Source organism: Annulohypoxylon maeteangense (assembly GCF_022496945.1).
Source record: "Annulohypoxylon maeteangense strain CBS 123835 unplaced genomic scaffold GGS22scaffold_9, whole genome shotgun sequence".
NCBI classification, from domain to species: Eukaryota; Fungi; Ascomycota; class Sordariomycetes; order Xylariales; family Hypoxylaceae; genus Annulohypoxylon; species Annulohypoxylon maeteangense.
The window spans coordinates 900,190-926,377 of NW_025953256.1; the positions used below are offsets into that span (position 1 = coordinate 900,190).

General features: G+C 48.4%; 9 protein-coding genes and 1 non-coding gene across 10 annotated transcripts; 5 read left to right on the plus strand and 5 right to left on the minus strand.

The window, feature by feature from the left end:
- Nucleotides 1–326: 326 nt before the first annotated feature.
- Nucleotides 327–1,018, minus strand: GGS22DRAFT_164328 (uncharacterized protein). The gene has a single exon (XM_047961516.1). The coding sequence runs from the start codon at nucleotides 966–968 to the stop codon at nucleotides 363–365; it is 606 nt and encodes a 201-aa protein (XP_047818612.1). The 5' UTR covers nucleotides 969–1,018; the 3' UTR covers nucleotides 327–362.
- Nucleotides 1,019–2,529: 1,511 nt separating this feature from the next.
- GGS22DRAFT_164331 (NADP-dependent oxidoreductase domain-containing protein) lies at nucleotides 2,530–4,653 on the plus strand. The gene is made up of 3 exons (XM_047961517.1): nucleotides 2,530–3,430; nucleotides 3,490–3,598; nucleotides 3,664–4,653. The coding sequence occupies exons 1-3, from the start codon at nucleotides 3,098–3,100 to the stop codon at nucleotides 4,368–4,370; spliced, it is 1,149 nt and encodes a 382-aa protein (XP_047818613.1). The 5' UTR covers nucleotides 2,530–3,097; the 3' UTR covers nucleotides 4,371–4,653.
- GGS22DRAFT_146785 (uncharacterized protein) lies at nucleotides 4,548–6,323 on the minus strand. The gene is made up of 3 exons (XM_047958914.1): nucleotides 5,889–6,323; nucleotides 5,544–5,731; nucleotides 4,548–5,484 (listed from the first exon to the last, which is right to left on the minus strand). Exons 1-3 carry the CDS (start codon nucleotides 6,028–6,030, stop codon nucleotides 4,726–4,728), a joined length of 1,089 nt encoding a protein of 362 aa, XP_047818614.1. The 5' UTR covers nucleotides 6,031–6,323; the 3' UTR covers nucleotides 4,548–4,725.
- A 1,057-nt stretch (nucleotides 6,324–7,380) lies between these two features.
- GGS22DRAFT_146809 (uncharacterized protein) lies at nucleotides 7,381–11,761 on the plus strand. Its single transcript, XM_047958915.1, has 3 exons — nucleotides 7,381–10,143; nucleotides 10,771–11,351; nucleotides 11,408–11,761. Exons 1-2 carry the CDS (start codon nucleotides 7,539–7,541, stop codon nucleotides 11,343–11,345), a joined length of 3,180 nt encoding a protein of 1,059 aa, XP_047818615.1. The 5' UTR covers nucleotides 7,381–7,538; the 3' UTR covers nucleotides 11,346–11,351; nucleotides 11,408–11,761.
- Nucleotides 11,762–13,614: 1,853 nt separating this feature from the next.
- Nucleotides 13,615–14,889, plus strand: GGS22DRAFT_146832 (DUF1264-domain-containing protein). The gene is made up of 4 exons (XM_047958916.1): nucleotides 13,615–13,997; nucleotides 14,049–14,150; nucleotides 14,209–14,753; nucleotides 14,801–14,889. Exons 1-3 carry the CDS (start codon nucleotides 13,703–13,705, stop codon nucleotides 14,544–14,546), a joined length of 735 nt encoding a protein of 244 aa, XP_047818616.1. The 5' UTR covers nucleotides 13,615–13,702; the 3' UTR covers nucleotides 14,547–14,753; nucleotides 14,801–14,889.
- A 16-nt stretch (nucleotides 14,890–14,905) lies between these two features.
- On the plus strand, nucleotides 14,906–16,455 carry GGS22DRAFT_164336 (Metallo-hydrolase/oxidoreductase). The gene has a single exon (XM_047961518.1). The coding sequence runs from the start codon at nucleotides 15,078–15,080 to the stop codon at nucleotides 16,278–16,280; it is 1,203 nt and encodes a 400-aa protein (XP_047818617.1). The 5' UTR covers nucleotides 14,906–15,077; the 3' UTR covers nucleotides 16,281–16,455.
- Nucleotides 16,456–18,547: 2,092 nt separating this feature from the next.
- On the plus strand, nucleotides 18,548–20,697 carry GGS22DRAFT_164338 (putative acid phosphatase). The gene is made up of 2 exons (XM_047961519.1): nucleotides 18,548–18,741; nucleotides 18,807–20,697. The coding sequence occupies exons 1-2, from the start codon at nucleotides 18,606–18,608 to the stop codon at nucleotides 20,165–20,167; spliced, it is 1,497 nt and encodes a 498-aa protein (XP_047818618.1). The 5' UTR covers nucleotides 18,548–18,605; the 3' UTR covers nucleotides 20,168–20,697.
- A 156-nt stretch (nucleotides 20,698–20,853) lies between these two features.
- Nucleotides 20,854–22,912, minus strand: GGS22DRAFT_188994 (arylsulfatase; the record flags this gene model as incomplete). Its single annotated transcript, XM_047964788.1, has 4 exons — nucleotides 20,854–22,186; nucleotides 22,240–22,301; nucleotides 22,408–22,487; nucleotides 22,543–22,912. The coding sequence occupies 4 exons, from the start codon at nucleotides 22,910–22,912 to the stop codon at nucleotides 20,854–20,856; spliced, it is 1,845 nt and encodes a 614-aa protein (XP_047818619.1).
- A 1,043-nt stretch (nucleotides 22,913–23,955) lies between these two features.
- Nucleotides 23,956–24,966, minus strand: GGS22DRAFT_164341 (uncharacterized protein). Its single transcript, XM_047961520.1, has one exon. The coding sequence runs from the start codon at nucleotides 24,793–24,795 to the stop codon at nucleotides 24,022–24,024; it is 774 nt and encodes a 257-aa protein (XP_047818620.1). The 5' UTR covers nucleotides 24,796–24,966; the 3' UTR covers nucleotides 23,956–24,021.
- Nucleotides 24,967–25,983: 1,017 nt separating this feature from the next.
- GGS22DRAFT_t73 lies at nucleotides 25,984–26,072 on the minus strand. Its single transcript has one exon. It is a non-coding gene; the product is annotated as a tRNA-Pro (tRNA).
- Nucleotides 26,073–26,188: the final 116 nt, after the last annotated feature.

Consider the following 26,188-nt stretch of genomic DNA (forward strand, 5'->3'; position numbering starts at 1 on the left):
CGCCCGTTATTCGCGACAGCAGGGAGCTCCTATCGTTTGCACCTTTTCGGTATGCTAGCTACAGGTTTGCAAATATCATCGTCGGGCATTCCTCCAATCAACCATACCAGTTCCAGCTCAACTTTGCACAATATCCTGTCTTATGAGGTAGAGGACTCCTAGTCCTGCTCAAATAGAGCCCTAAAGAGAAGAGCGCCAAGAATGGCAAATTCAACTAAAAGACACCCTTAATGTCTCAGTAATCTCGATGCCACGGAGTCGCAGTTATTCCCATTTCAAGCTTCTGTAAATACCTCCAGATTTCCAGTCCTCAGCCGTCTTATCAAGCTCAATTTTCTCTTGGATAACGAGTCTCTAAATGATCAAGCGGTTAAAAACGGTAGGACGGGGACTGAAGGCTCGGGCTCAGATCGATACTGGATGACATCATATCCATCCTCTTCCTCGATGACCTGGTGATCCGCATCGATTGAGTTGATCCAAGCATCCAAATACTGCAGGTCCATGGTAGCCCAGCCATGACGCGTGACGACTCTATGAGCAAAAAGGTCGTCTATTTCGTCAGAATGAGGGAGTATCTGGTCTGCCCAGAACTCCTCGAGTTTCATGAACGCAGTCGCAGGCGGAGGCAGTACCAACAGGTAGGTCAAGTCGGGGTTGTCTGACCCTGACCATTCCATGAGGACGCTGTTCGCAAATCCCGGTATATCCCAGTCTTCCGGGGCGTTTTTGATCAGGAGGATGTGCGGATTGCCATTGGAAGGAACACTAACCGCCCAGTTGAACTCGTCGTCGTCATTGAAATCCACCGAGAACACGTCCAGAGGACCCGCCCAGCCGTTGTATTTCTCGCCAACGAGCTCGTAATCAGCCGCGTTGCACAATAGCTCTCTTGTGGTGTATTCGCAAACCGCGTTGTCCAAGTTGACCACCAAAGGCAATTCCCACCAATATCCGTCGCTCGCCATCTTGTACTAGAGATTGTTAGTATGTCAAATACAATCGATGATGGATCGGTGGATATTGGTTTACCTATGTGAGCGATAGTTGGCTACGAAGATGCAGTTAATTCTGGTCGATCTGTCCCGGTATCGAGAGATCGGTGGTGGTTAGAAGTCTTCTTAATTCAAAACGGGTTCAACTGGAATGGATAAAATCGAATTTCTTCGGGTTTTACTCTCCGTTAGAGTGTCTTTTCACGGAACGAGATGATAATAGCTTCGATCCGCGGGTGCTAGGGAATTCTGCTCGCCTACGTTCCGTCGAATGGGGCGAGTTGTTCACCCAGAATACTCAATTTTTCCGATAACTTGTCGTTATGGCAGAAGGATAACACTGGAGTACGTATAATGCGAGTTTGGTTCATTGATAAGAGGCGGAAAGATGTGAATCTCTGTTCTTGCCGAGGTGCCTTCAAAGGTAGCCCTTATTTGTGATGCGAGATGAGATTGGGGAATACACGCACACGTAAAATGACAAGATTAAATGTAGAGACGCATCAACACTTGCTTTGAATTGGTTTAGCTACTATCTACTGAGCACAGAAAGCTCTTTCCATTGAATATTGACGGCGTCCATTGTTTGAGTCGACTATCGTGCCTCCGCTGAGTCGGACCGCGCTGAGTAATCGGAAAAGGGGTAAGAATCTACAGCCGAGAACGTCCAAAGGCGGCCGAGAGTAAGATCGCATCTATAGCTATTCATAATACTTCCTATATTCTGCCAGCCCAATACCTATCATGGATTCTAGGGATTGATTGATATGAAGGCCAAAAGTTCAGCAATCTCTAAGAAGCTGATCCTCATACAAAAGCATCCATGAATATCTCAAAGATTATGGCTAAGACACAAAATAGGCCATAATTATCAGACATATGGGTGTACTAATACACTATTACTTAAGGTTAGAAAAGTTATGCATATCGCATGTATGTCATTAATACAATTTACAAGAGCTATAAATTCCCCTTTCCTCGATACCATACTAGCCGGCTATTTCTACATCACAATCAACTACAGTAGTATATCTCACACAATACCTCTATCTTTCACCAAACATAATATTGAATGCTCTGATGAATCCAAAGACCGATCTAATTGCAAAGTCCTGAGATCTGGGATAGCCAGGGGCAACCCAACATTTCGAAACGTTGGCCACCAAGATCTAATTGGTTCTTGGCTCTATGGAGTGCTTACGTGAAACTATCTAGCGCTATAGGACGTGGTAGCCCAACTCCTCACAAGGTTCCCATATTATTAAGGAAATGTTCTGGGTTTGCCACAGTCTAGCTGCTTACCAAAGATCCATAGGAATCTTTCTTGACAAATAGTAATTATTCAAACTGCTATGTGGCGTAACCCAACGACGGAGAATATGTCAAGCCTCACTTTGGGTAGCTATTTGTTCCTAAATAGTCGTACGTCGGCCCTCGTACGTGGTTATTGTGGGTCATGCCGCGAACAACAAAGCATAAGATAACTTATAGGGGTTCACGATTTTCCTGGAATGAAGCCTATTGGTAATTTAAGGGTCTCGATTGGGATATGAATCAAGCTAAGCTCTAGAACTATATGCTGTCGTCGATCATCAGATTTGGAGTCACACGTAAACGATGCGAGCTTTATGCCAACAGGATCTTAGAGACCGAATAGTCCAATTTTAGGGGTCCGAACCAGATAAACTACGGCGGGCGTAGCATCCCCGGGGCTAATGCAAGATGTGGACAATCAGAATCTGGTTCGTTTCCTACGTGTCCAATCTTGACAGCGTTCAAATAGGAAGTAATTACTTGTCAATCCCGATGCAAGATCACCTCCACTTGCGGCCTCGTGTTGCGGTCCATCCCATCAGGGCCGGACACAACAGCTGATCAGACTTCGCCATCAACAATAATTATACGAATTGGGTAGTATTGTGGATGTCATCAAGATCGCCTCCAATCGACCTGATATTGAACGCGCAGACGGCGGAGACCTGTCGTGGATAAAAAGGGACCACGACCTCCTGCAAAGAGTCTTGAATAATCATCCCAATCTCACATCTTGTCTCTTTCAAGCTTCACTTGAGAGATTCAACAGAACACACACATTCGCCATCATGGGTTCCATCGAATCAGGATACTACCCCGAAGCCTCCGGCAACACCATGAGCTACGGTCAGAGCTATGGTCAGAACAGCTACGGCCAGAACAACGGCCTAGCGACCACCGGCGGCCATGCCATGAACTATGACCGGGGCAACAACTTCTCCGGCAACGGCCAGAGCTACGACCAAGGCTATGGCCAAAGTAATGGCCAACAAAGCTATGGCCAAAATAACGGCCAGAGCTATAACCAGAGCAGCAACCAGAGCTACAGCCAAGTCAACAGCCTGAAGCAGTCCCCCTCCATCCCCACCCTGAAACTGAATGATGGCAACGAGATCCCAGTCGTAAGTCTTTGTCACCCGATCTTCACAACTTGACTCGAAGCTAACAATCGAATTTGTAGCTTGCATTCGGTCTCGGCTCTGCTTTCCACGGCGGCACTTCAGACTCAGTTCGCAACTCCGCAGTCTCAGCCATCAGGAATGGCTTCTACCACCTCGACGCCGCTGAGGGTACGTTTTTCTAACAACCCCTAATAACACCCTCTCTGCACAATTGTGCTAACTCCACTTCGCAGTGTACGGAAACGAGAAGGAACTCGGTGCCGCCATCCGACAATCTGGTGTCCCGCGATCGCAGCTCTACATCACCACCAAGGTGTGGACCGTCGCATCCAACGTCAAGGCGGCCTTCGACGCCTCGCTCGAGCGCCTCGGCGTCGACTACGTCGACCTGTACCTGATCAACTGGCCCCAGATCGCCGACAAGCCCGACCGACTACAACAGATCTGGTCAGAGATGGAATCCATCAAGCAGTCCGGGCGGGCCCGGTCCATTGGTGTCTCCAACTTCCTACAGAACCACCTTGAGATGATCCTACAAACGGCACGGATCCCTCCTGCCGTGAACCAGATCGAGTACCACACCTACCTGCAGCACGGCAACCTCCTCGACTTCCACCGCCAGCACAAGATCGTCACGGCGGCCTACTCGCCGCTCGCGCCCATCACCAAGGCGCACCCGGGTCCCTGCGACAACATCTTCGCGTCGCTCGCGCGGAAGTACGGCGTCGGCGAGGCTGACATCGCTATAAGATGGGTGCTCGACCAGGGCATCGTCGCCGTCACCACCAGCACCAGCGAGGAGCGCGTGCAGAGCCTGAGAAGGAATCTGCCCACCTTCAAGCTGACCGAGGGCGAGATCCAGGAGCTCGCCTACCAGGGCAAGCAGAAGCACTTCCGAGGATACTTCAACGACATCTACGGTCCCGACGACAGACGGTAGAGGGTCGCCATCTAGCTATACCTTCTCGGCTAGTAGTGGTAGTAGCTGCTAGACCGTCTTCACGGGAGGCATATTAGAATGGGCCTATCCTTTTTTCTATTTTTTGAGTGGCGGGTTTTTCAGGTTCTGGTGAGGTCGGGTCGGAGGGGTCATCAACATCATTGGTAGTGTTACATCGCATTAGGTCCAGCGGGCTGGAATTGCTACCTGGCTTGGTCACATAGATCTGCTCATCACACAATATTAGCACAAATATAGCTAAGGCTTCTTAGGCCACCAAAAATACTGTCCCGTCCATCTGCATCGTGAACGCGTTCTCTCATTGTCCTTGCGGCATGTATCTAACATTAGGTAATCATAGCTCTTCTTCAGATTCGGTTTCATCATCGTCGGCTGGTTTCCGTACTGGGGCTGCAGGCTGCTTGCTCTTCATGAATGGTAAGACTCGTCGTGGTGGAGGTTCTTCGCTGTCCTCTCCTGAACTACTTAATTTGTGGGTTGCCTTTGCTGATGTGGACGCTCGAGCATTTCGTTTTGGCACTGCGGCTTGGGTCCTTCTGGACCTGGCTGGTGGAGGTGCTGGCTCGTCATCTGTGCCCGTCCCACTCGCAGTTTCATCCGCTGTGGTATCCCCGTGATCTTCCTCAATATCTAGCTGTGCGCTACCATCATCGTTATCCTCCTCGACATCCATCTTTTCAAATTCAGCATCGCTGCTTTCCGGTTCTTCTTTGATTTTCCGTTTTGAAGCACGGGACACTTGAGCTACATGCTTTTCATTCTTCCGACCGCCACCAATGTTAGCGAGCTTGTCAGGGTCGACACTTGCAGACGCCAGTAGGCGCTGCTGTTGCCGAATCTTGACCTTTTTCTCATTCAAGAGGTCTCGGAACTTCTCGAGAAGCTCTGTCTCATCTTCTTCCTTTATCTTGATAAGTTCATTTAACTGGTCTTTGAGCTCCTTGAGCGAATCCTCAGCAGTTTGGACCTTAGCAATGGTGGTGACGAGATTCTCTTGAACCTTTTCCCGAGCTCCGATGGCTGAGACACACCAATCAAATGGAGAGATCTCGGTTTTCTCATTTTCTTCTAGCGTGATGGTTCCTAGACGTTGCTAAACAAATGAAAAGGGTCAGCCAATTTATTTTAAAAAGGAAAGTGTAGAGTACGCACTGTGATTCCTTGTATGTTCTTCCGAAATGAAAGGGAAACGGATTCACCATCTGTTTGAAGGTCGGCTTTGATCTCGAGATCAGATACCGGATCCCGGTTGATTAAGGTGGATGTTAGGATCTCTTCCCACTCTTCGGGAGAGCAATGATCATTTTGTGCCTTGTAATCGCCAACCCTCTTATGACGTACTGTAGGGATAAAAATAGACTGGGTTAGATGACCGGGTCATAAAGATTTGATGGCGCATGAAATTCGCATCCTGGGGTTTGATCGGACCGCATAATGCGAGGAACGCGCGGCGATCCGTAGGGTGAGATGAGACGGGCTGAAAGAGATTGAACTTACATTTCGTCACGAATACAGCTGTGCTCTCCGAACCGACCAGCTTCAGATCGAGCGGCCGAGACCCATTCGAAGACACCTCTAACAAAAAGTACTCATTTTCCTTTCCTAAGATGGGGAATCGCAATATCGAAATTTCTGCCATATTTTCGCAATTATAACTCACAACAGCTGGGAGTTGTGTTTATCGCTACTTAATCGGAAGAAATAACACTTCGGGTTTACGTTCGAATTCATTTATCATGAAGCGGACCTCGTATCTTAGTGATTCATCCCGGTGATACGAAATATACTGATTATTGTCGTTATGGTGGAGCGAATACGATCAAGGCAAAACATAAATATCAGATTCCTAGAAATGCCTGGATGTGTTCTTGAAAAAATATTAATATTGTGAGCTATAGAAAAAGGATTGGTTTTCTGGAAAGAGTATTGATTTAGGCAGCATGTAGCTCCAAGACCTATGAATCCACAGCTTGCAGCTTCCGATTGCTATGAATGTTCACGAGTCTTGGCAAATAAGCGGGTTGGTAGAGGGGCGCCACCTAGGCAGAAAAGTAGCACTAAAATAATTAAGATCGGACATATTCCAGTTATGGGCTGGTTCTTCCTTATTAATTGTTAGGTTAGTACTTACCACCCCGAAAAAAAATGTTTATGAGGGGCAGAAGTTACGGCGCGTTTCCAAGGATTCGCGTCACTGTAAAGTATTCTGCCGCGGAGAACCGCCCTAAATAGACCATCTGATTGGCTAAATTAGTTGTTGATTCACTGTAGCCCTAAAACTGGTCTGTGCACGATACCCAACCACCTGAAATCGAGAAGTACCTGCCTTACCAGTTTTCCAACCTTCCAACATTTACCCAACCAAACCTTCTTTCTCCACAAACACTTTCCTTTCCAGATTTTCCAAACTTTCAAACTTGTAACCAACCCAACCGCACTTTACAAATTGTCTTGGTTGTTACTGTCCAATCAATCCAACCAAAGTCAATTCTTGCGATCAACACATCCAACTTTTTATTCTGATCTGCGATTCAATTGCGATCAAGTAATTACTTACGTTTACTTTACACTTTGCGACATCGAGTTTCGATTGCGCGCACCTAATCCGATATTATCGTACTGCTGTCCTAGCTATTACAGCTTGCGACGCACCTGTCGAATAACCAACCGTGCTCACCTTACACCTTACCTTAGTTTACTATCATACTCGACCTCACCTTGCCTTCTTACCTTAGGTACTTCAGGCCACTTTATTATACTCACCTTAACCTCTTTATTCCGATACAATCTCCTATCTTCACTTGCCGTATTTTGTATCGATCATATTTGATCATACTATACCTCGGTACCTTACCCTATTAGTTCCTACCCACATTTATCTCTCGACCTTTCGCATTTGACAACGCTGTCGCATCGCACAGTTGTCACATTTCTCGACCAATACATCAATCCCTTATACAGTTTTTGGAGTAACCGGCGATCAGTCACTCGGAGTATATGATGCGACGAGCTGTGATCGATCCTTAGCCAAAAGCATTGTTTTCGGACATTGACTTCGAGAACTGCGATCACCGTTATCGTTGGTCTCCGTTCTTTGACCATTACGTACGTGCACTTCGATAAACATAGCATCGTTCTTAGTACGCCATGATGTCGGGACGTATTTCCTTAGAGGCGTGGAACGAGAAGTTAGCAAGAGAAAAGAGAGAACAGAAGAATAGATGGGACGAGGATATGGATGTATTGGCCGTATGGGAGAAGGCGAGACTCGACAAAGAGAAGAAAGTACAAGAGAAAGGAGAGGAAGAGTTGTCTACGAGACGGGCAGTAGTCGCCAAGGTTCGGGAACTTGAAGGCCAGGTCGCTAAAGTCGAGGACTGGGGTGATGATGATGACTTCATGATTGACAACGATGATCTTACGTTCCGAAGTAACTCCAGTGCGAACATACACCCCCACCACCGCGACAGCCTCTCCTCATTCCGATCCGACCGCGAATCTCTGCCTGGAAACGAAGAACGACATGTACATCTACCTGGTGATGACGAGAAGTCAACATTAGATGCGATTGCCGCGGTTGCCCACGCCGGCATCCCTATACCCACGAACGTACCACCTACCGCTTTAATGGGCGGTACCATCAAGCGATTAGGAGGAAGAAAAGTGAAGAAGATTTTCCAAGAAGATTATGGTGATGACTTAGAATTCCCCCTTGCTGGTCCTCTTCGTTTAAAGCCACAAGACGGCGACCGATACCCCGAGTCTTTGAGACATGTTAGTGGGCCATTAGACCTTAGCCCGGCGAAACTAGCAGCCCCTGCTATTATTCAGGAGTTACTTCGCGAACCAGTCTTGCCGAAGAGCTTGGCGACACCCATAAATCTAGATAAGTTTCGCGATGACGACGACGACGACGATGTCTTTGGCGACGGGTCTGCAACTATCAAAGCCCCCAAATTACTCCCTCAATCTAGACCTATTTCTCTTATCACCCCACCTACACCTTCTCCTCAGAAGAAGCAAACCGATGACGATTTGGATGGCGATCTGGAGTTGCCGTCGGATGGCTTGCTAAAGCTCTCTCGAAGGATAGACATCCCCAAAACTCCTGCAATGAGTGTGAGCGATGACTTGGACTGGGGAGAAGGTAGCTTGGGGACCCGGTTTGGTGGTACAAAACGTGATCCATTCTCAACTCGAAGCTCCTCCGTCTCTGGTCTTAGCCCTAGCCTGGCTAGTTCTGTCACGGCCGAGAGTGAAGATGAGATCTTCGATGGTCTACTAATCCCTATTGGGCCTTTGGATCTTGGTGGACGACTGAATCGACGAAAGCAGGATCCATCTCCAGAGAGACTTCACGAGAAGATTGAGCCTGTAACAGAAAAGCGAGAGGCGGCACCTAAGAGTGTGATCAAGCCTGTAGCGGATAATGAAGACCCATTTGATGGTCTTGATTTTGGTGATGACGATGTTTTCCGCTCCAACAAGCCAACCCTACATCGAAACGTTAAGGTCAAGGAAGCTCGGCCCACCAGCCCTGTGCGACCGAAGACAGCTGTTTCCGTAACTTTCACTAACAAGCCTGTCACATCAACACCTGCTTCCCGTTTGCCTCGACCTATGGGCAGCCATGAACGTGCGCAGACCCAGCCTTCGCTAGAGCCCGTGTCGGAAAGCGGTGGCCCTATACCCCCACGACCATCCCGAAGACCTCAGTCGCGTCTTGGCCACTCGGCACAATCTTCCATCTCGAGTGTTCACACACCTACCACACCTTCGTCTGCTTCGTCAGTACAATTTGCCACACCACGCAGAAGAGAACTTAGTCAGAAGGCGTCAACCGGAGCATTGCGCAATGAGCCCACTACGACCAGCGCGCAGCTACTTCGATTGAAACGTTCTCTCCCGGCTATGCGTCACGCTCCGGGATCAACGAAGCCTGCCGCCTCGCGGTTTGATCGACCGCCTTCTCGAACCGATTCGCGAGTTGAATCCAACCGACCTCAGTCTGTCTTGCGACCTAAGACTCCAGTCGACCGTGTTCGTACCAGCTATGAATCAAGTGCAGCGCAAGCGAGAAGGAACCCTTTTTTGCCTGCCGGTGCTTCTCAATCTCAATCGCAGCACGTGAGCACCAAGAGCACACAGACCACGCGACCTTTCAGACGCCACGATTCTGATCTAGGTCCGGAACTCCGACCTTTGTCACGCACTATCTCTCGTGCTGCAGCAAGGTCTCCAAGCCCAAGAAGGGCACGTAACGAGAAAGTACCTAATGAGCCCGTGTGGCAACAGATTAATAAGCCTCGCCGTGTACGCCGCTTCGGTGACGGCCACGAGCTTGACTCATTCGACGATCTTCCAACTTCCGCTCAAGCCGAGTCCAAGTACGTGAAACAACCCATCGGAAGCGGAAATAGAACAAACGTTCGCAACAAACTGTACCAAAATGTCCTGCCCGATCGTGGTACACCGAGCCCTGTCTCGCCTTTTTCACCTGCGAATGCCGATTCTCTGCCTCATTTCGCACGAGACACAGCTGCTAGCCGCATCGCCAGGGAGACAAATCTCGCACAGCGTACACCTTCTGGACCTCTCGCGCCTATTGCCAACCAGCGGGTTGCACAGCTGTCGGCCAGAGTGAATTTTGCGCCTCATAGCCACAATACTTCCAGGTCTAGGAAGTCTCAGAGAGTCCCACAGCAGAAGCCTCATTTAATCTCCAACCTAAACTCGGCAAAGGAGACTAAAGGTATGATCCCAGTTCCTTATAAACATCAACAACCTATAGTCCAGAAGTCGAGAACACATGAACCACACCGTCACACACAAGTGTCTAGACCTCAGATCTTCCGGGCTCATGAGAGCCCCGAAAAGCTTCAAAGATCACAAGGACTTGCAGGTCCCTCTAAGAAGCATCTCATGAGTCGAATTCCCTTAGCAACAGAGCGACTTTACAAACCGCAGAAGTCTCAGTCGCCGAAGAAAGAAACGTTCAAGCCACAGCTGCCTAAGATAGCCGAGCTGCCTAAGGGGCTGCAGCTACCTAAACCAGCTGCGCCCGTGAAGAAAATACATGCACCCATCAAGAAGATTACACCTACGAAGCCGCAGGTGCCCGCCAAACCTCAGAAAGTTGAGATACAAAAGAAGAATAAGGCTAAGTCTCACCGGGTTCGCAAATCTGAGCAGTTTCAGAAGCACCCAACCCGTCTCTTTTTGTCTCGCACGCCCTCTCCTGAGTCGTCTCCTTCATCTCCCAAATCCTTCCGCAGATCATATCACAGGGTGCACGAATGGCACAAATGTCACAAGCCTTCCGGTTTACCATCGCGCCTTCAGTTCATCCCTAATTACACTGCTAACTTGCCGCCTGTAGTTGTCAACGGCATGACTTACAACCCGAATACCTTTCGCTGGGAAGGGAACGACAACGTCCTCAATGTTTTCGACGTCCCAGCTTCGTCGCCGTCAGCAGCTTCCTTGCCCCCTCATGTGACACGTGATAGAGAAGGCTCGGCATCAAGACCAGTGCTCATTACCAACATGACCGCCACTAAGGGTGTTAAGCGGGTTGGTGACATGATCTTCGATCCACAGAATATGCGCTGGGTAAAGGCAGACGAAACCCCTTCCATATCTAACGAATCTACCAGTGTCATGGACGACGACGACCCTTTTAAGGACATACCCGATCTCGAAGAGAAGGATAAGAATTCCACCGCGGGTTGTCAGGGTCGAGGAAGCGACGATGACTGGCTAGTAGGTGAAGAGTTCGATGTTGGTCCAGAATTCATCAAGCGCCAGTTTGATGAAGAGGGGCGATGGCGTAAAAAGCTAGCACCCTTCCAAAAGGATGACAGTCATCAGAACCCAACCGAAAGCCAAGAGGCAACCCGAGATGCGGCCCGAGAGTCGAGGCGATGGGCACTAAGAAATATCATTTTAAAATGATCATCGGTAAGTTATACTACCGCCCATACAGTATTTCACACCAACTAATATTTCATCCACAGAACGAGTTGGAGATACTCCATCGAAACTAGCATAACCCAGACGTTATCTAACCGTGCAACATAGAAACGGGCGAAGTAACTTGAAGCCACCTCATCAAGAGTAATAATCCGTCAATCCGATACAATCCACCTACTTAATCCGCAACAAATCCCATCATCTCATTCTCCACTACGAAACTTAGATATTCCATACACATTCACGACCTGCATACGACGCATTACTCGGCATTGGGAAGGGAGACAAACACCTTTTAATGTACAAAAGACGAGGGGACATACTCCCCATTCACTTCTCTTCTGTTATTTATACAGCTTGCCTGGTTAAAAGGGGTTGACATGTACAACATCACATGACGCGGCAGAGGATTGCCCACTTTACGATAAATACACCGCACGCATCAATGCAACTACACTAATGATTACGAAGGCCTACGACGGCCTAGCATACTCTGGGAATTGGAACCCAAATAGACCGAAAAAAGGAACTTGGTCACTGGTTTACGACGGATGAGACATAACGACTAAGGCTTTACGACCTGCGACGTGTTACGATTTTAGGATTGGAGGATTCGGGAAGGGTGGAGGAGAGGTGAAAGGGAGGGTTGAAGGTTAGGAGTTCGGGTATTTATGTTTTTGAAGTTTCCGGAGTTGGGGGATTGTGTTTTAAGGATAGACGGCCGATAGAAGGCAAGATGTCTACTCGTTGACTACAGGTCAATAGTCGACTACAGAGAATTGAACCTGTGCTGCTATCAACCTGAAGGTGTCTAATAAGGATTCATAACGTGGAGAAATAATACTAAGTGCGCGTAAATGAACATTGACTCAATATTCTATCTTCTAACGTTGTAACCTGTTAAAGTATATGGTATGGGCCTGAGCAGTTCCCTACCTACTACTATTAGATAGATGCGTATTATCTTCCAGTTCAATTAGAGAGCCGTCACCCAACCCGGCAGTCGGCCAAAATACCCGTCAGCGCAGCGGACAGGTCCAATGCATCGGGTATCGTTATAATAAGATCTACCTGGGTCATTCTCTTTAATATAAAATAGAAGTTCACCAGCGTTGTAATCGAAGCGGACCCATGAGAATCCATTGGCACTCAACTCGGCAATTAGGACCCGCTGATATTCCAGAGCTTTACAAGACTCAAATAGGAAATAGGGATGGACAGGGGTGATGGCGTGCTCGATGCTATCGACGTCCACGACACACTATATCTATGGTCATCTTCCTCTTCCATCTTTAAGTTATTCTTAACTTCTCTTCCGACTATTGAGACTTCATCTTCCTATACCAACTCGTCCCGTTTTCTCAGCGTTTTTTCTCGCCATTTTCCGCCAATTTTCGGAAAATGGTGATTTTGCTAGAGATGATGTAACGCACCCGACGAAGCTCCCCCTGCTATCCTAACGACAGTCCCTAGCAACTTCGCGCAGCGCGATGGCAGGGGCGAATGGAGACTTACGACGACTGACGGAGACTTGACGGGGAGTTGGAGGGCACGTGCTGACAAACTTGCTCAAGTGTGGGACCATCAGGAAGCCGTCGATAGGGCTCATGAGGGTATCGGGCGTCGGCTATCGTGACGATTTTTCATTGGTGTGGCGTCGAGAAAAATGGAACTAGTTGGCGGCCCGCGACGGGTGGCTGGCGGGCGACGGGATCTACGGGATCTTGGTTCGGAGAACGTCAAGTCTGATCCTTAGGGGCAAATTTTGTAATCGGCGACCTCGACGCTGACGGGGACGAGCGGGGAGAACCGGTTCGACGAACTAGGCGACCACTGCGGGGCGACTATTTGGGTAATCGACGGTGGCCTGAGCCCATGCTCCTTCGTTGCAGTCTACTCGCGAACTACTGTCGAAATTACGGAGTCGCCTCTCGCTGTGGACCCGTATCGTGGGCAGATTGTAAATGAAAAATGAGAGAAGATGTGCTCCCAAGCAAGGATCTCGGAGCGATACGATGCAGCGTTATAGCAAGCCAAGACGATGAGTTCATGCGAACTTTTTTTTCTGTCCTCTCCATTCGCGAAGTCACCATGCTCGGCGGGATGATGCTGTGGAGGACGCCTTGTCCCCCTTCTATTACCGATTCCCGGCGGGGGAGATGAAAAAAACGCATTTGCAAATCTCGACGGGAAAATGTGACGGGTTTCTGGTGTTTTTGGCCTATATAAGGATGGTTTCTCACGCAGCTTCTCTGGATTGTTTCGTTTGAATCGCCAGACTAAACAGCCTCGAGTTCCTCAGTCGTTCTTCTAGTCGTCCTAAATTCGCAATCTTCGCCATGTATTCGCAACTTAGTCGCGCATTTTCCGCTGCCCTGGCTCTCCTTCCCATGGCTGTGTCAGCAGCGCTTCCTTTCGGTCACTATGGCCCTGAAGGTACCGTGTTATTCCTGAACGGATTCCACTTCGTCTCGGGACACAGCGACTGGGAGATTTCTGCCAACCATTATTGCGTTATCATTGCGAGCGATACTTTGCAATGCGCCGTGTACAACACCAACACGACTCCCGCGCGCTTGGCTGGAATCGAATACATTATCACGAAGGATGCGTTTGAGACCTTGGACTACGAAGGTGATAAATCAAAACCTATCAGATGTGAGACGAGTAACTAATTGGGTTCAGAGCGCCAAATGTGGCATAGTCATGTCTACGAAATCACCAGCGGATTCCTCATCGAGCCCGGCCTGCCGGATTCCGTTGACCACACCATCATGAAGGACGTCTGTAAGTATTTTTCGAGCTCGCTCAAAGCCGTTACATTTGCTGACCATCTGCTCTACAGTGGTTGGAACTTACGGAAAGACATTCCACACCTGGCGCTACGACCAGCAGAACTCCACGTACCCCATCGGCATCCCAGAGCTTGTTATGGGCTACACCGGAGACGACCAGATTACCCCTGACTTCGTGAACAAGAGAGACGAGCTGTTCGGAGTTAACACTACCGAAATCAAGGACTCCCGCAAGGATATCGACCCCCCTGCTGTCGCTGCCGGAGCTGATAGCTGGAAGTATGGCTTTGTTTTGTCTTTGGGCTTGGTCAACCAGACTTCGAACACGACTTTTGGCGCTGCTGTCGCCGCTGAGGGGCAGTCTATCCTGTCACACAAGGATGCTTGAGTTACTCATTCTAGCGAAAAGGGGTTTCAATACCTTTACCTGGCGTGACTGGTCCGAAAAGTGACACGGTGGAGTGGGTGGTGAAGGACGATTGTACATACGTAGCTGAATAGTGCAGATAATACCGGGAGTTCGAACCCATTCCTCTCTTTTCAAACCATCGGCGTTAATTGTGAAATTGGGAGTATCAGCTATAATAACGTATAGGTAATAAGTACCTAAGTATGCTCTTGAGTCACAGCTAACTAAACTAGGTGCATAATGAGGCAACCTTGGCACGGCATAAATGCCGTCCAAGACTCGTGGGGGCCGGAGAAACCGCATCCACGGGCTTCACTGTTCGCCGATTATTATCAAGATTGAAATTTTGAAAAATTGGAGAAACCTCCTTTGAAACTCAAGATCAGCCGGGGTTACATACTGCTGGCCGTTAAAACCGAAGTTGGATAAGTCCACGTAAGACCTAAGCCCTCCGCGAACATCGGGTTCGGGTTCGCATATGTGGTTCGGATCTAATATGGGAATATCAACATGACTATACGACAATCGCATGTCGTTAACATATATGACGACTCACTTATATATAAAGGGCTGAGCCAGGCATACGGAATAAATAGTATGTGGAACTTCATCAACTCATTCAACAACACACAAGAGACAATACAAACATACCTTAGCAAACAGCGTATTCCACCCACCATGCCGCCCCAACTCACCGAAGTAGACACCCTAACAATCCACGCCATCGTCAACGACGAAATCGACCAAATTTCGCCGTCCCCGCACCCCTCCATAAAACACGCTCAATCCTTCCTCGGCGCTCCTCTAACGCCCCTCCCCGCATCTGCACAACCCGGAGGCGCAAAGCTGCAGATGCGGATGGACACGCTGTGTTGCGGGGCGCACGGGCTATCGCTCTTAATAACCGTGAGTAAGGACGGGAAGGAACACACGTTGTTATTCGACACGGGACCGGAGGAGGCGGTTTGGGAGCGCAATGCGCGGAGGTTGGGGCTGGATGTGGCGAAGGTGGAGAGGATTGTGCTGTCGCATTGGCATCGGGATCATTCGGGGGGGTTGCTGGGTGCGGTGAGGATGGTTGAGGGGGCTAAGGCTGCTACAGCTACAAGCGAAGAGAAAGGGAAAGTGGTCGTGGATTTACATCCCGAACGTCCGGATTTCAGGGGGATCAGGGCGCATGAGATTATTGCGCTGGAGGCGGACCCGAGTTTTTCTGAGATCGAAGACGCGGGTGCGGAGGTTTTTAAGAGCGCGGAGGCGCATACGGTGCTTGACGACATGTTTTTGGTCTCGGGGGAGATTCCGCGGCGGACGGCGTATGAGGGTGGGATTCGTGGGGGTGTGAGGTTTAGTGAGAAAAAGGGGTGGGAGACGGATGAGTTGATTATGGATGAGAGGCTGGTTATGTGTAATTTGAAAGGGAAGGGGCTTGTTGTTTTCACGGGGTGTAGCCATGCTGGCGTGGTTAATGTCTCGCGCCACGCGATGGAGTTGGGGGGTGGTGTTCCCCTATATACCGTTGTGGGCGGGTACCATTTAGCGGATGGCGCACCTGAGAAGTTGCAAAAGTCGCTGGAGGATTTGAAGGCGTTGGAACCGAAGGTGCTAATGCCGGGACATTGCACAGGGTGGAGATTCAAGGTTGCGATTGAGAAGGAGATGCCGGGCTGCATGGCCCCTATTTTTGGAGGCACGAAGTATGAGCTTATCTAAGCTCGGAACAGGGGGGATCGATGTATCTTGATGAGCAGAGAAAAATCATATATCTGCTCCTATTTGATGTTCCTCGTTATACCTAGTATTGATTCCATATTCTTAAGTCCCAAGCGGACAACCTGTACCTGGTATATAATACATTCAAAATTAGTCCTCTTTCCATCATAACAGGTCAATACCTACAGTTGAACCCTGAAAACTAACACATAACTTAGGAAACTACTAGGTGTATACTCACTCGCAACTCCTAACATCATAACAACTCAAACCTTTTAGGTCATTTCATAGCTGTTGCCTTTCTTGTAAGACATATGACATCATTGATATAATTGAGACAAACCTACCTAGGTACTTTTTTACGTAGGGAAAGACTCAATCGATGTCTAACTCGTGACTTCAGTCCACAGTGCAGTAGCACACAGTATACTAATGCTAGGTAAACACGATCCACCCTATAAGTCTTTACTTACATAATCCCATCCAATCGGCAATACTTTTCATATGTGTAAATGGCCAATGCGTTGAAAAGCTTGAGTATAAGGCAGGATAAAAAAAGGAATTTCAACCTAATAGGGAAAGTCAGACAGAAGGAAAGGCCGGCTTGGCGAGATGGCTTCACCTGTAGATGCCATTGCTATTGCTCTTGTTTCCTCGTGTGGTGCATCGGGAGGTTCGATTCCTTCGCCGGCCAAATTATCTATTTCTTTCCCTTTTCTTTTTTACTCCCTCTAAACTTCGTACAGTGAGTCTCGAACATCATACAAACACTAACTATGTTCAATTATGTTTGGCTTCTTTTTTCTTCGTGTCAAATCGTCAATTTGTCTATTCATATGGTTGAGTACTGGGTATGTCAGTTTCAATTAAATTTCTGGAATGACAACATGATCAAAGTGTGATTCTTCCTATTCAATTTTCTATTTCGTATATTTCCCCCAGAGGTTAAAACTTCTTATCCGAAAACTATTTTACATGACCTGAACTATCGATGGATTCTTTATTGTTTTTGAGATATCTGGTCTAATTGTCTGGATTTTTGTATAGGCGTCAATCGTGTTGGAGGTCATTGCCAAGACCAGCAAACAAGTTACAAAATATAGATTAGGGGCGACAGCCTTAAATGGGTGTATCTAGCAAGAGCTAATTGGTGGTCCAAGACACTAGCCTGTCTTGTGCTACCTACCTATTTCCAGCCTCATGTGGGGGGCTGCAGGTACTACGTCAAGATCAAACACTCGGGTCATTTCCATCAATTTATGCTTTACTCAACATCCTTCTTATGTTAAAGAGAAATTGACGTTGCTCTGAGAATCCAATTAGTCTGAGCGCCCCTGTATGCCGAAGTAGTAGCCCTATGACCCGGATAGACTGTCAGATTAGCTACCTATCCATGGATGGATCTTATCAACAGAGCAAAAATTCGACTTCACGAATTGAAGAACATCAGACTGTTGAGTTGAATACGCATGTCATTATAAGGCCGCATAAAAGGAGCTGACTTAGGTAAAACTGACCTATAACCTCGGGCTCATTGGTTGAAAGGGCTTATCTTCTTCACCACCTTAACATTTACCTAGGCAATGGGGCAGTACTAAGAATATACTATCATCTTGCTGCTTGTGATTATCTAACGAATCCGAGGTTATAGGTGAGATTGAGCTACCATATCAGACCGTTTATCTCTAGAGTCCGAGCTAAGACATGCTTACGAATTAGTCAAGGCGAACCGCATACTTTGGGATATATTCATGTCGATCATTCGTCGCGCTGAACATTTTTTTGCTTTTTCTCCAAATATCGAAATTCGATCCGTCACATAACTAATGCAAGCCGTAACGATGCTCAAGCTAATATAATTCGTAGCTCATTCTCACCGAGAAAGGTTCCTTCCTTTTCAAGCAATCCCCGCGGCACAATAATGCCGGAAAACGCGGTCGTAGGTGAGCTTAGCTCCGGCTGCTGCCGCTTCGAAGCTTCGATACTTTATCGACCAATCGTCCGACCCACGAGTTCACACCAGCTCGCACCAGTTACCTCCAGTAATGCGGAAATGGACCGTTCCCCGTCCGCCCCATGCAACATTGAAAATACAATTTCCCTGATTGGCGATCCCTCCACTACTCTGACACTACACTGGCATTCTGACAGACCATTTACAGCCCATTTTTGCATATGATATCGCACGTGGACCTGTTACTCGTCAGCCAGATAGAATAGCTGCATTATAAATACCTTGGATCTTGGTAGATCGCGAATCTCTAGGTAAGGATGTAAGCCTCAGGACTTGGCGCTTTATTCCCTTGTAGGAACTCTGTAAGTACGATGGCGTACTTATTCGCCTCCGTGAAGAGTTTGCCGATCTTGGCTGCTTCTGTTTTTGCTGCCGTCAGTTATCCGGCGATACCTACTGACTTGACAACTCCAGTTCAGCAGCGGCTTGCTGTCAGTGGTCCCAATGGTGAGTTAGCGGCGTTATAAATTGCGCTCAATCATCGCAGTGCTAATATGACGCCTCTTCGGTAGCCATCTCTGTCGGCTGGAACACCTACGAGAAGCTAGGCAAGCCATGTGTTCAGTATGGTACATCTAGCAATGCACTCAACTTGGAGGCTTGCTCGAATAACTCAGTCACCTATTCGACGTCTCGTACTTACTCCAATGCGGTCACTCTCACAAATTTGGCGCCAGCCACCACTTACTACTACAAGATAGTATCGACAAATTCCAGCGTTGATCACTTTCTCAGTCCGCGAGTGGCTGGTGACACAACCCCCTTTGCTATGAACGCCGTGATCGACATGGGCGTCTATGGCGCCGACGGATACACCATTAAAATGGACCAGACCAAACGGGACATAATTCCCACCATTGATCCGTCACTAAATCATACCACCATCAGCGCTCTTGCCAACACCGTCGATGACTACGAATTTGTCGTGCATCCTGGTGATTTCGCATACGCCGATGACTGGTATCTCAAGCCCAAGAACCTATTCGATGGCGAGGACGCATTCCAGGCCATCCTGGAGGAATTCTACAACCAGCTCTCCCCGATCTCCGGCCGCAAGGCGTACATGGCCAGCCCCGGTAACCACGAGGCGGCCTGTCAGGAGATACCCTTTACGACTGGTCTGTGCCCCGCCGGCCAGAAGAATTTCACGGACTTCATGACGCGTTTCGGCGACACCATGTCCACCGCATTCCCATCGCAGTCGCGGGTCCAAGCTGCGAAGGTCAACGCAAATAAAGCGCAATTACTCGCTAAGCCGCCCTTCTGGTACTCCTTCGAGTACGGCATGCTGCATTTTACAATGATCAACACAGAAACGGACTTCGACGATGCCCCCGATGCGCCAGGTGGCTCAGCTCATCTCAATAGCGGACCCTTCGGCATCGATAACCAACAACTTGATTTCCTAGAAGCGGACCTAGCCTCAGTCGACCGCACAGTAACACCATGGCTCGTAGTCGGCGGCCACCGACCCTGGTACACGACCGGCGGAGACGGCTGCACGCCGTGCCAATCCGCCTTCGAGCCGCTCTTCAACAAATACGGTGTCGACCTCGCGATCTTCGGCCACGTGCACAACTCGCAGCGATTCCAGCCAGTCTACAACAACACCGTAGACCCGAAGGGGATGAACGACCCGACCGCGCCTATGTACATCGTCGCCGGCGGCGCGGGTAACATCGAAGGCCTGAGCGCCGTCGGCAGCAACGTGTCGTTTAACTCGTTCGCATACGCAGACGATTTCAGCTACGCGAAAATCAGCTTCTTAGACACAAGTAATATGCAGGTCGATTTCATCAGGTCTTCGACGGGTGAGGTTTTGGATACGAGCGTTTTGCATAAGTCGCATAAGCAGCAGTTTGTTCTGCAATAATAAGAATGGAGTTTTGGTTATTACGATGTGATGTGGAATGTATATTTGAAAGTTCGTATATATGGAAAATATATCATGTTAGTAAAATGTAAAAATATCAGATGTATATAATTGTTAATATCGAAGAATGGGCTGTGAAAGAACTGAGCCTGGAGTGGTTCGGAACAAAATTTTGGACCGCCAGCGAAACTTGATAGTGATCTATCCGCTAAATTCCAGCGGATAGCCGCTATGATTTCAGCCTTTCTAGGGAGCTTGGCCACTGTAGAAAAATCCGCGCGGTTGGAAGAGGGATAACCTGGAATGGATGCACCTGGGCGCCAGCGCATAGTCCAAATATTTGGCCTGAACCTGTGCTGTGGATGATTAGGTGCGGGGTTACAGCGCGCTAAGCGTCGCGTGGAAAATGCGTGGACCCAAGAGCTAGGCATATAGCCCCTAAAATTCAGGGGCTCCCGCACTCTAACTTTAACACTACTTCCCCTAAATCGTCGCCCAGTAACTTAGAGATACAACCTTTCCCTTTATAAATCTTTACGTTCGATCGATTTTAATCCGGCGCTCGAATTCGAGGCTCTATCTTATACCTACCTACCTACCTACCTAGCATCTAAGTACGATCTATTCTAATAAAGCTGCTTCTAACCAAGCCAGCATAATACAAATTCAAGAGAACGATACAATGCTCAGCCAGCCAGTCCCATCTGCGCCTGCGTCAACACCACAGACATCTCCATGATCTGAGCCAGCGTCACATTTCTCTGTTCCGGACCCCCCTGATCCACCAGGTTCCGAATCACCGGCGCAGCGATCTTGACGCTAGGGTCATAGTAATTATCAGTAGGCTTGCGGTACTTCATCCCTAGCCCCGGGTCCTTAGGCAGGTAAGGGCCCTCGTTATCGATGTATTGGTACTCCATACACTCCTGGAACGCGACGCGCGGGAAGATGGTGGTGTCGTTGAAGTGGGCGTCGTATTTTGGATCCATGGCTTGGTCGAGACATCTGATGGTTAGTGAGGTGTCGTCGTCAACTATAATCCCCCAACGCCCTTCTTCTGGTTGTAGCAGTTTCCACGGGTTGCGACATGTTGCGTCGGCGCAAGATTTAGTCGCTAAGAGAAGAGCATTGAGGCGGTTTAGGAGTTGCTTGATTGATTCGTCCTTAGGGTCTTTCGCCAGGTTTTGAAGCTCATACGGGTCCGCTGTCGTGTCGTACAGCTCTTCCTCGTTCGTGCACCATTTCGAGTATAGATACCCCTTTTCTGCGCCGGCGATGCGCAAGGTCTTGTAGCTGTTGTTTCCGATGTTATACGGTTTTTCTTGCAATAGCGACTCGATACCGGCACCGCCCCAGAATTCCACATTGATGACCTCTTGTGTACCGTTAAAGGGACAGGTTGGTAACGCGGTCTGTGGGTTATGCCAATTGCTGAGACGACTCTGGCCATCGAGGAAAGGCGGGAGGTCTGCAGACTTGACGCCAGCAATATCCAAGAATGTGGGTGGGAAATCATAATGGGCACTCGGCGCGTCAGATGTTGCGCCTGCTTTTACTTGTGGTCCGCGGATTATGAGCGGCATGTTAGTGTCTTCGCGATATGGAAGCGACTTCCCAGCAGCGACTCGGTGATTTCCAAGGTGGTATCCATTATCGCTAGTATAAATGATGTAAGTATTGTCCAAGATACCATGCTTATCAAGACGATCAACCACATCCTGAATTATTTCGTCGACCCCCTGAAGGACCGCAATCCGAGCTCTGTAGTGGGCATCAATGCTGTCGGCTATCAACGGGCCTATGGATGCAAGCTCTTTCAACCACGATGGTTTCTGGGCCTGGCTCTCGTCGCTTGGGTTCCAATTACCGTCTCTTGAGACTTGCAGGCCTTGAGCACTTCCTTTGTGTCTTGTTTGGGGTGTAGGTAGCAAGCTATCCGCTTCAATATGGGGGGTCGAGGGAGCTATCGTTAGATAAAATGGCTTGTTTTCTGCTGACAAGTGGTCGATCCGATCGAGTCTAATTATTGTCAGCTCATTATATCACCACACGATATATACGGTGATACCCACGCTTTAGTTCGTATCACATCAAGCTGGTGGAAGCCTTTATAGTGGATGGGAGTTTGCCCGTTCTGGGACATCACGACATTGTTGTATTCATAGAGGTAAACGGGTCAACCTGCCAGGTAAGTCACATTAGCTAAGGTTTATAGGCCTCTGCAGTATGATACAACGTACGAGTAAGTCAGTATATGTCCACCCCTTTGGAGCATTCATGTATGTTGCTCTGGTGTATCCATTCATGAATTTTCCCAAATCTACTAATATTAGCCCACATCTCTTTCTATTCAAAACACCTGGCTAGGTGCTCACATTCCGCGTTATATCCAGCTGACACAAGCCAATGAGGAAGATAATCTTCATTCTCTTCTGATACCATGAATTTTTGATAGTTGCCACCGGGTGCGTCGACATGCGTCACATTCGTATTATGTGCCGCCTGCCCTCTCAATAGAGAGGCGCGGCTAGGGCAGCACAGAGCAACGGTCGCGTAGTGGTTGGTGAACTGTGTGCCCTTCTCGATAAGTTCCTTCTGGAGGATAGGCATATGGTCTACGGACCCAAGATGAAGATCCTGATCATCTGTGAAGATAAGGACGATATTCGGTTTTGCTCCGTTATTCTGGGCGACGCATAGTGTTACACCAGCGATGGCAAGTGAGATATACCTAAGGAAACCCATATTCATAACGTAGAACTAGAGAGCAGGATCTATGATAGAATATAATGCATTGATTCCTGACTTTGCAAGAAAGCGAGATATTTCTTTCATTATTTATATCTATTTCCTTTGGTAGGAGTTTAGTCGTGCGGATCATGCTAGGGCTCCGATGGGAAAAGAGCCCAGACTCAACACCAATTAACATCGGTATCGGTCGCTACCTACTGTAGCTATGATATTTCCCACTAAGCGTTTACGTCACAGCGTAGCTTATAGGTTATGCTCATCGAGACGTCAATACGTTGGAGTTGGATATCTGCTTCGGTGGCTACATCGTAAACTATACCCGATTAGACGTTGCAATGCATGTTTATCCATCTCAGATGTGAAATTCCGGGGTATTGCTGACTCTCCACTAAGAGGCGAGGGAATCTGAACCGGTGAGGATCTAGATTATCTGACGTCGCATGCGTAACCAAATCCAACTGCAACAAGAGTCCCCTTTAAACACATTTAGCATTTAGCGAAAATGGCAGTAAATGTGCGCTTTTATGACATTCGCATTTAACGGAATATAATGTTGTTTAATAAGTTGTCGTCCATAGTATGTGGCCGACGAAAATCGGGAAGGGGTACTGTAGAAATAGTTACCCCGTTTTCCCCTATTTATGTCGGCTGCCGTGATAGGGGTGTCATATCCGACACTATGACAATTGGACCCAGGCCGTCTCCAGGGCTGACCTTCTTGTTTTAGAAAATGCAGGTGTCGTCTACGCGGAGCCCCTGCGGGAAGGACCCGACATTGCGGCGTGGCATTTCCATCCCATGTCCTCTCAATTCCGAGATGTCTTCATCCCCGCGAAAAAAAGGAATTGGTGCTAAGAGTCGGTCACGAAGGCTGCTTTGACAAATTCAAATGTAGAATAAGCTGCAGTGAAGCCATATTCTTAATGAAGGAGAATAGTGCTCCATCGTTCCAAATACCAAATAAAAACAGAGTTACGGGTAAAATAACTAGGAGAAATCATCAAATCACAGAAACATAGCCAGAACTTCACAAAACGTAACACAACATAAACTTGTATTATATTAATTGTATCACAATTTATTAATTTATATATATAATCAGCCTACAACACGACAGCAGCGCCGAGAACACCCATAGCGATGGCAGCAGCGGCAAGCATACCAGTCTCCCTGGGTCCAGCGTTCTGCGACACAGTGGGCGATGTCGATGCGTTCGCGCTGCTTCCTGAAGTAGTAGCAGCGGAGCCGGATGCCGACGACGACGCCGACGATCCGGTGCTCGAAGTCTCAGCAGCAGCAGTAACAGAGCCGGTGTTAGAAACAACGCTCGTAAGACCAGACTTGCTAGCGGACTTAGTCGCAGACGCGCTGGTAGCAGATGCCGTGGCAGTAATAGTTCCGCAAGCACCCGCCGAAAAGCTCGAGTACATGTTGAGAAGCTCGCCTAGCTGGCTCGTGATGACGGAGGGTTCGGCGCCCATATCGGTGGAGCAGCTGGTAGCTAGAACCAGTAGGTTGGAGCTCTGGGCAGACAGGTACGAGTACATCTCCAAGTTGTAGCTGGTGAAAGCGGCGGTAACGCTGGCGGGTATCTCGGCAGCGAAGTCGCAGAGGCCCTCGAGACCCTCAGCGCCGACCCCGGATTCGGAGTTGTCGGCATCATCGAGGGCGTCCTCGAGCGCAGGGGCGGGCGTCGGGAAGGCCGCGGTCCAGGACTGGATGCGCGACAAGCACTCGGGAGAGGAGGATTCCGTGGACTCGGGCTTGGAAGCAGTCTCGAGGGTGCGGGTAGCGCGCGCAAGAAGAGCGGGAGATCGCAATTGCGCGGAAGCGGTAGCGCTAAGGGCCGCAGCCAGGATGGCGGTTTTGGTAAGCATGATGTTGATAGTGTTTGTTAAAAGAATGTAATCAGTTGGAGAGATCTGATCGATCTGAACACGGGTTCGGTAGCAAAAAGGTTGGATACCGTCGTCTTGACTCGCGCACACGAACTAAAAAGAATCAACACCATCGTGGGATCTCAAGGGCTGACGGTTCATTTTATAGGAAGTTCAGACGCCCCCTAATAGGTCTAGCAACGACATGACTGTGATGCATTAGGACATACAGAGCCTAGCCTAGGCCTCGGTCAGGGGTCTCGGGACTGCAACATCGGCTAAGCTCCCCCGGTAGACGAGACGGTAAAAGGCTTGGCTGCTAGCTTTTATTTGCTTTGTGCGTCTATGTGTGTAGCCGCATAGGTGCTGTAAACTTGGACATGAAGTCAATGAAGCTTTTGATGCAACTTCGATATATTACCTAAGGTATATAGATCAGTATATCCATTCTCATCGTGTTCGAAATATTCATAAATAGAGTTATTCGACAATTTAACTTGAATGGCAAACGATCTACTTCGACTTGAGAATTTGTAAATTTTATTCTGGAATATGCAGATATGCAGCGTGACTCTTTGCCTTATTAAATGTCCCATGTAAGTCAGGACTCCCTAACCCCGGCAAATATTGGCTGGGCGGTCCACTTGTCCACTTGCAAACTGCGCGAATTGGTCAGCGCCGAAATGAGACATCAAATTATCAATGAATCCTAACAGTAGGTACTTACCGCCCTACCGCCCACGAGAAAAGTCTAGCTGTCTGCCGCCTGGCTGCTTGGGTATGTTACATGACCTTGAAAGTCCTAGATACCGGAGAAAAAATAGAAACGTAGGGAGTCAACATACGTATGTACAATCATCCATGGATGTCAATGTTTGAGGATAAGGCCATCAAACTGTTTCCCTAGAGCATCTCGTAGCCTTAAAATGTTTTAGGGACTTTAGTTTAGCGCTGTTCTGTACGAAAAAGAAAAGAAGAAGCCCCGAATATTCATTTGTACAGCGTATAGAAGCTGTCGCACCCCACTTTTGGATAAAGTTTCCGTGAAACAAAAGAAATACAAGCCAAAAAAAAAAAATAATAAACCTCAATTGAGTCAGTCAGACCTTCCGACTTGAGGCGCCATAAATCAATCATGATAGTAAAAATGAATTAACATAAGATAAATATCAACTGGCAAAAACAAAAGGGTTTGGCCGGGGATTGAACCCGGGACCTCTCGCATATCAGCTTTAGGTTTTCCCTAAGCGAGAATCATACCACTAGACCACCAAACCAGATGACTTCATTGTCGGCTCAGAAGAGTAAGACATTGTTCATTGTTGGTCAGCCGCTTACTGGTATTCATATTAGCTTTTTGCACTAGCTTGCCGCTAGTAGCTAGGCGAATGTG

Excerpts from the sequence above, each read along its gene's own strand:
- GGS22DRAFT_164328 (XM_047961516.1), bottom strand. The coding sequence starts at position 968 with ATGGCGAGCGACGGATATTGGTGGGAATTGCCTTTGGTGGTCAACTTG.
- GGS22DRAFT_164331 (XM_047961517.1), top strand. The coding sequence starts at position 3,098 with ATGGGTTCCATCGAATCAGGATACTACCCCGAAGCCTCCGGCAACACC. Across the intron at positions 3,431-3,489 it reads ATGGCAACGAGATCCCAGTC|CTTGCATTCGGTCTCGGCTC; the intron begins GTAAGTCTTTGT and ends TCGAATTTGTAG. Across the intron at positions 3,599-3,663 it reads CCACCTCGACGCCGCTGAGG|TGTACGGAAACGAGAAGGAA; the intron begins GTACGTTTTTCT and ends TCCACTTCGCAG.
- GGS22DRAFT_146785 (XM_047958914.1), bottom strand. The coding sequence starts at position 6,030 with ATGGCAGAAATTTCGATATTGCGATTCCCCATCTTAGGAAAGGAAAAT. Across the intron at positions 5,732-5,888 it reads AGCTGTATTCGTGACGAAAT|TACGTCATAAGAGGGTTGGC; the intron begins GTAAGTTCAATC and ends TTATCCCTACAG. Across the intron at positions 5,485-5,543 it reads AGAACATACAAGGAATCACA|CAACGTCTAGGAACCATCAC; the intron begins GTGCGTACTCTA and ends TCATTTGTTTAG.
- GGS22DRAFT_146809 (XM_047958915.1), top strand. The coding sequence starts at position 7,539 with ATGATGTCGGGACGTATTTCCTTAGAGGCGTGGAACGAGAAGTTAGCA. Across the intron at positions 10,144-10,770 it reads CTCGGCAAAGGAGACTAAAG|TTGTCAACGGCATGACTTAC; the intron begins GTATGATCCCAG and ends TGCCGCCTGTAG.
- GGS22DRAFT_146832 (XM_047958916.1), top strand. The coding sequence starts at position 13,703 with ATGTATTCGCAACTTAGTCGCGCATTTTCCGCTGCCCTGGCTCTCCTT. Across the intron at positions 13,998-14,048 it reads TGAGACCTTGGACTACGAAG|AGCGCCAAATGTGGCATAGT; the intron begins GTGATAAATCAA and ends AATTGGGTTCAG. Across the intron at positions 14,151-14,208 it reads CACCATCATGAAGGACGTCT|TGGTTGGAACTTACGGAAAG; the intron begins GTAAGTATTTTT and ends TCTGCTCTACAG.
- GGS22DRAFT_164336 (XM_047961518.1), top strand. The coding sequence starts at position 15,078 with ATGACTATACGACAATCGCATGTCGTTAACATATATGACGACTCACTT.
- GGS22DRAFT_164338 (XM_047961519.1), top strand. The coding sequence starts at position 18,606 with ATGGCGTACTTATTCGCCTCCGTGAAGAGTTTGCCGATCTTGGCTGCT. Across the intron at positions 18,742-18,806 it reads TGCTGTCAGTGGTCCCAATG|CCATCTCTGTCGGCTGGAAC; the intron begins GTGAGTTAGCGG and ends CCTCTTCGGTAG.
- GGS22DRAFT_164341 (XM_047961520.1), bottom strand. The coding sequence starts at position 24,795 with ATGCTTACCAAAACCGCCATCCTGGCTGCGGCCCTTAGCGCTACCGCT.